The 6,394-nt window shown below is 35.3% G+C and overlaps 1 protein-coding gene across 1 annotated transcript; it reads left to right on the top strand.

Annotated features, from left to right (window-relative positions):
- Nucleotides 1–5,448: 5,448 nt before the first annotated feature.
- Nucleotides 5,449–6,019, top strand: LOC135266920 (histone H4). The gene has a single exon (XM_064358389.1). It carries the CDS (start codon nucleotides 5,528–5,530, stop codon nucleotides 5,837–5,839), a length of 312 nt encoding a protein of 103 aa, XP_064214459.1. The 5' UTR covers nucleotides 5,449–5,527; the 3' UTR covers nucleotides 5,840–6,019.
- The last annotated feature ends 375 nt before the right edge of the window (nucleotides 6,020–6,394 follow it).

The following is a 6,394-nucleotide window of genomic DNA, read 5'->3' as shown; positions in this document are numbered from 1 at the left end:
CTCTAATACCCGACCCGACCCGACTCGACTCGACTCGACCCGACACGACCCGACCCGACCCGACCCGACCCGACCCGACCCGACTTGACCCGACCCGACCCGACCTGATCTGACCTGACCTAACCTGACTTTATCTTCTTAACTCTATACTTGTACTTGTACAATTATTCTCAAACCTTAAACAGATAAATAAAATAATATCTTACTATGATAATTACGTTTAGTCATAGGTATACGGATAGGGAATCAAAAGCTTTGTTCACGATAGCGATCGATGAGCTTGTTCTGGCATTAATTGCATGCACAGTACATATGAGAGAAAAACCTGAACTTTTAGTTACAGGCCGTCGTTCACGGTCGAGAATATAACCTAGATACCGGATCAGTTCAGAACCAGTCCAAACGATCTTCATGTTCATTCGATCAAAGATTTTTAGTTCTAGACTTGCGCAGTTGACGAAAGCGGTTTTGTCTTTGTTACTCTCGTGTTTTGGTGCTTTACTGTCTATTTTATTATTGAGATTTATTTAATATATTACTAAATCGAAATTATTTGTAAAATAACTTTTGTGAATGTGAAAATGAGTAGTTTTTTACATTTTACACTTTTTTGTACCAATGTTTCTCTTTTATAATTTTGTGATAATTTTTTGCGGTTTTCCGATTTTTAAACATTTACTGCATACTTGACAACGGTATATTATTGTTTGTGGTAAACGATAATCCATAGCTGGTTCAGAACCGCACATGCGCTTTAAATGAGTCTTGGACTAATTTAGGATTAGTCCTAAATATCCTACGCAAACAAAGCTAATATTATTAGTACAGAAGCTTTAATATTGGAAAGTAAAAACAAAACAAAAAAATAAATGTAATAGAATTAATAATAACTGATTAAAACAAAAAAAAAGTATTTATATTAAATACTTAATATACTTCCAAATGAAAAATAGTCAAAAAATGACAATTTTATGACAATGCTTAAAATGTTAGTTGCCTGATCTAGAAAATTTACGCATCTTTATTAGCTATAATATCTACAGATAAAGAAAACCATGTTTACTAATTTTTAAAACAATAATGAATTTGTATAAATCTATCTTATTCAAACAAATATTTCTCGATTTTTTAATAAACTTATTTATTAATTATCCTCTTCAATTTTAAAGTAACTCGGTGGCGTTCTGTAATGACTATTTCAATTTTTGTTAATAAAATAAAAATTTGTAACAAATATTATTTTTTTAAATATCTTCAAATTAACACTATAAATATTTTTTATAAAAAACATATTTGTTTCATCAAAAGTTGTAAATTTTTTATTGATTCAATAAAGTCTACAATACTTACTCGGTTTATGAATTAAGTAGATCAGCAGACAAATGATCTAATATTTATAAACATTTGGCAACATTTTAATTAACTTCTTTGACGTTGTGTGCTTAAGAATTAAAAAAAACCAGATTAAACTTAAACTATCTATATCTAGTAAACTTAATCTACTTAATCTATCAATCTGTCTTTCTATCATATTTAAAATTTTCATTTTGTATATGACTTTTTTTACTTCAAATCACAAAAAAAAACAGTTAGAAACACGTTTGTGCTTAACCAAAACATTACATACTTTTTTTTAATCTAAATGCAAAATAGATTATGATACGCCACGTAAAACGTTTCGAGAATTTAATCTTAGTTATTGTTGAAACATGCAATCAAATATTCGGTTCATATATCAAAAATCATCCAAATTAGTAAAAATAGATTTCTACCAAATTTCTATCTAATTGCGTAGGCAAATAAATAAAAATATTTTAGTGATAATTTTTAAATTATCTTCCAAGTTATAATTATTTTTATTTTATACGCGCGCGCCATTGTCGACATCGAAGGAAAGAGTTTCCTATTATCTAGGTATTATTAATTTATTAAAAAGTACCAATTTATTATTGAGTGCAAGAGAGAGAGAAAGAGACAAACAGACATTAGGTATATCTGTTTTAGTAGAATTTACAATTTGTGAAGTGTCACTTGAAAAAAAGCATCTCATATAAACGAAAGAAGTAAACTACATTGTCATCTGTTGTTGTTGTTGTTGTTGTTGTTGTTGTTGTTGTTGTTGTTGTTCTTTTCTATAATAATTTTGGTTCCAAGTTGAATTTTGGTTTTTACTTTAGGTAAAGAAAAACAAAACAGTAAGATGCAAACAAATAAAACCAAAGTATATTTTAACGTGTATAGGTTGGTAACTAACTACCTACATATTCTTCACTATAACACATTTTTGTGTTTGTGTAAAGTGACAGAATTTGTATTACGTAGGTGGATAGAACTAACTATTGAAATTGAAATTGAAATACAAAATTGATAAGTTTAAAAATAGTTTTCAGTGAATGTTGCTAATAGTTAGAACGTATAGATGACAACGCATTGCAACGAAACGAATCAAATTTGTTTCTATTTAGAAATGCATTTTATTTATAAAATAGAGTATTGTACAATAATGAAACATCGGTAAAGTTATAAGTATACTAAAACAACAAATATTAATAAAATAAACGTTTTTATTGTGACATTTTCTATCATACAACAGTTTACATCAAACGTTTGCATCTTCGAATGTTTTTTGAGATTTCGTTGTTTTTATCAAGACCAAAGTATAGAAAAAACTTTTAGAAAACATAAACAACTATTTTTTTTTTAATGTTTGCATTCAATGTACCCTAATGACTCCTGGGGCCCGTCATCTTCCAAAAAGTTCCGGTTTCGTAGTTGGTTTCGTTTCGTGCATCGACTGTTTTGAAAGAATTTTTCCGCACAAAAACAAAAGTATTTAAAAAAATTCTTATTGGCATTCGGTAGAGGATAGATTAGACTTTCGACAGACCAAAGACCAACTTTTCACGTTTACCCAGTAAGTATCTGTCGACGACGTCGCAGTTTGATGTTCTCTTTAACCGCGAATAAGTCGTCGGTACGGCGAGCGTCTGTAAGGACGTCACTAGGTCCTGAGAATAGTCGTTTCGTTGATATAAATTTCAGAATATATAGGAAAAATCTTTTTTTCAAAATTGGTTTTGTCGTCGGCTCGAAAACATTGACGATCGTCAAAAAGGAACGATGTCATCACGCCAAAGTCTAGTGTGAGGCCCCGATAATTTTAATGTTGGCGAGCGTGGTGTTTGTTTAGTCCGCGGTCGGGTTTATTTTCTAGGCAATAAAAACTTAGTCGTGGCGCGAAAATATCTTTAGTTTGAGCGCTCGTGTATTCGAATTGTGTTGGTTGGTTCGTTTAGGTTTATATTTACCTACTATATACTACCTATCAAGTATATATCTATTCTGCTGTCATAATAATAATACGAGAATACGAGAAAAAAATGGCAGACGTAGAAAATCAATCCGCATCGGCTAATGCTGCTGCTTCGACGACTTCACCTCAAGTTCATCATCATGCTAAAAAGGAGAAGAAAGCAAAAAATCCTAGAGCCAAACCTTCTCATCCTCCCACTTCCGAGATGGTCAATAACGCTATTAAGGGTTTAAAGGAACGTGGTGGTTCTTCTCTTCAAGCTATAAAAAAATTCGTCGCCGCCAATTACAAGGTAGATGCCGAGAAAGTTGCACCATTTATCAAGAAGTATCTAAAAGGCGCCGTCGCTTCTGGTTCTTTGGTTCAGACGAAAGGTAAGGGAGCTTCTGGATCGTTTAAACTTGCTTCCTCGTCCGCCTCCGGTGGTGGTGCAAAGGCCAGAGCTGCTGCTGCTGCTTCTGCTGCTAGAGCTGCTGCCGCCGCGGCAGCCGCTGCTACTGGCGAAAGAAAGAAAAAATCCTCAGCAGTTTCAAAAGTTAAAAAAAACACTGGAAAACGTTCCGCCGTTTCGGCACCAAAAACCGGTAAGAAACCATCTTCGCCAAAAGCGAAAAAAGTCGCAGCCGAAAAGAAGAGCGTAGCCGTCGCGAAAGCAAAAAAGGCCGCTTCTGTCGGCGCTGAGAAGAAAACAACCGCTGCTTCCTCTACAGGTAGAGCTGTTGCGGCAACAGCTTCATCAAAGCCGAAATCACCTTCGAAAGCAAAGAAATCAAATAAGGCCGGTCCAACGAAGAAACCTAAGGCACCGAAACCAAAAAGCGCCAAGGCTATATCTGCTAAAGCGAAGAAATCTCCTGCTTCTCCTAAAAGAAAGAAGTGAGCTATGGCAATAATCTCATTTGTCGTCGTCTTCGTCGTCGTCGACTACGAACCGATGATGATGATAATGATGATGATGATGATGGTGGTGACGTCCTGGATTATCGACTGTTTAAGGCCGTCGAGGGCATACATAAATGGCCCTTTTCAGGGCCACAAATTAATTTCTATACAAATAAAAAAAAGTTTTCACACCTATCTGCATATACCTAAATCGAAATATAATTATTAATTTATACAAACAAACAAACGATAATGTCTGTAGGGTGTCGGCGCTAAAAACGCATTATCCCTCCTCACCTACCTAACCACTTTTATGACTTTATTCGATATTTAACTTTACTCATTTTTATGGTACCTACTTAAATAAATTAAATTCTTTTGATGCCGCCGCCGTTCTTGAAGTACCGATCAATTAAAACGATTTGTTTACCTACCCTTAACCAGAGCGAACAATCATAAATAAAAGCATCATTGTTTTTATTGTTTGACAGAGTTTAAAATTCATTATGATCCGCGTACTATTACTTTAATTACTGTCAATATTGCGAAACATTTTCATTTGTAAACAATTTTGTGGTTCTGAAAAGAACCGTTTTTTTTTTTGTTTATTTTTTCATTTTAAGCTCGTTCTCCTCGAATACGTCTTGCCAGTTGGATGTCTTTAGGCATGATGGTGACGCGTTTTGCATGGATGGCACATAAATTTGTATCTTCAAAAAGTCCGACAAGATACGCTTCACTCGCTTCTTGGAGTGCCATAACGGCAGAACTTTGGAAACGAAGATCGGTCTTGAAATCCTGGGCTATTTCCCTGACCAAGCGTTGGAAGGGCAATTTACGAATCAACAGTTCGGTGCTTTTCTGATAACGACGAATTTCACGCAGTGCCACTGTACCGGGCCTGTAGCGATGAGGTTTTTTCACTCCTCCAGTGGCGGGTGCGCTTTTTCTTGCTGCCTTAGTGGCAAGCTGTTTTCGTGGAGCTTTTCCACCGGTCGATTTACGAGCAGTTTGTTTGGTACGGGCCATTTTTTTGACTACTTCTTTATCCCTCAACTACACATACACACACATAAACACCTACGTACGTCACTAACAACGGCGACGGTTCATATGACCCTGCAACAAAATTTTTCGCCGTATTTTATTAACTAGGGTGACACTATGCGTTATCTGATTGGTCAAAAAAGTAACTTAAGAGGCGGAGCGAAACTAAACTATAAAATGAGTTGACTAATCTGGCGAGCAGGTAGTTGTTTTCGACGAAGCAGTCAAATCTGTGTCGTTTTCTTTTGTGAAACAAAGCTTAATTTGAATCAATAATCATTCAAAATGACCGGTCGTGGCAAAGGTGGAAAGGGATTGGGAAAAGGTGGAGCAAAACGTCATCGTAAAGTTTTACGTGATAACATCCAGGGTATCACGAAGCCCGCGATCAGAAGATTGGCACGTCGTGGAGGAGTGAAACGTATCTCCGGTCTCATTTACGAAGAAACCAGAGGTGTCCTGAAGGTATTCCTCGAAAACGTCATTCGTGATGCCGTCACCTACACCGAACACGCAAAACGTAAAACCGTCACCGCCATGGATGTCGTTTACGCTTTGAAGCGTCAAGGGCGTACACTTTACGGTTTTGGCGGTTAAGTTTTTTTTATAACCTATGTTTTATCTATGAGACTACGAGGCGACGACAATACCGGTATACCAGCATTGTTTGGTTTTTATGTTTCTTCCTCATCGTTAGTTACATCAATCTACTCTCTACTATTCATCGCATTTTAATTTTCGACGAAAAAAAAACGGTTCTTTTCAGAACCACAAAAATATTTCTAAACAAATGAAAAAAGTACGTATCACAAGTCTCTCAGTTAAACCACCAGTATAATAAATGTTTGATTTCCAAACTGTTTTTATATTTCTAGGAAATGTAACAAATAAAGTTGTGTGGTTTTTATGACTTTGTTGTTTAATCAATCGTATGCTTTTCCTTAAAGGGATGAATTTTGACTTTTCAGAGATAAATAATAATTACCACTAAAGAAAGAAAACATCAAAGCCTAACCGATATACATGGATTAGCTAGCCCCCCACCGGCGCGGCGTGTAGCTCGCCGTCTAGGAGAGGCAATAAAAATTTACCTGCTTTTAAACTATTAAGAAAATAAAACATCTTGAGTGCTCTTTTTTTTTTAAATCGTGC

This window comes from Tribolium castaneum, chromosome 8 (assembly GCF_031307605.1).
Source record: "Tribolium castaneum strain GA2 chromosome 8, icTriCast1.1, whole genome shotgun sequence".
NCBI classification, from domain to species: Eukaryota; Metazoa; Arthropoda; class Insecta; order Coleoptera; family Tenebrionidae; genus Tribolium; species Tribolium castaneum.
Note: the sequence above shows the minus strand (reverse complement) of the source record. Positions and strands in the feature narration are given on the sequence as shown.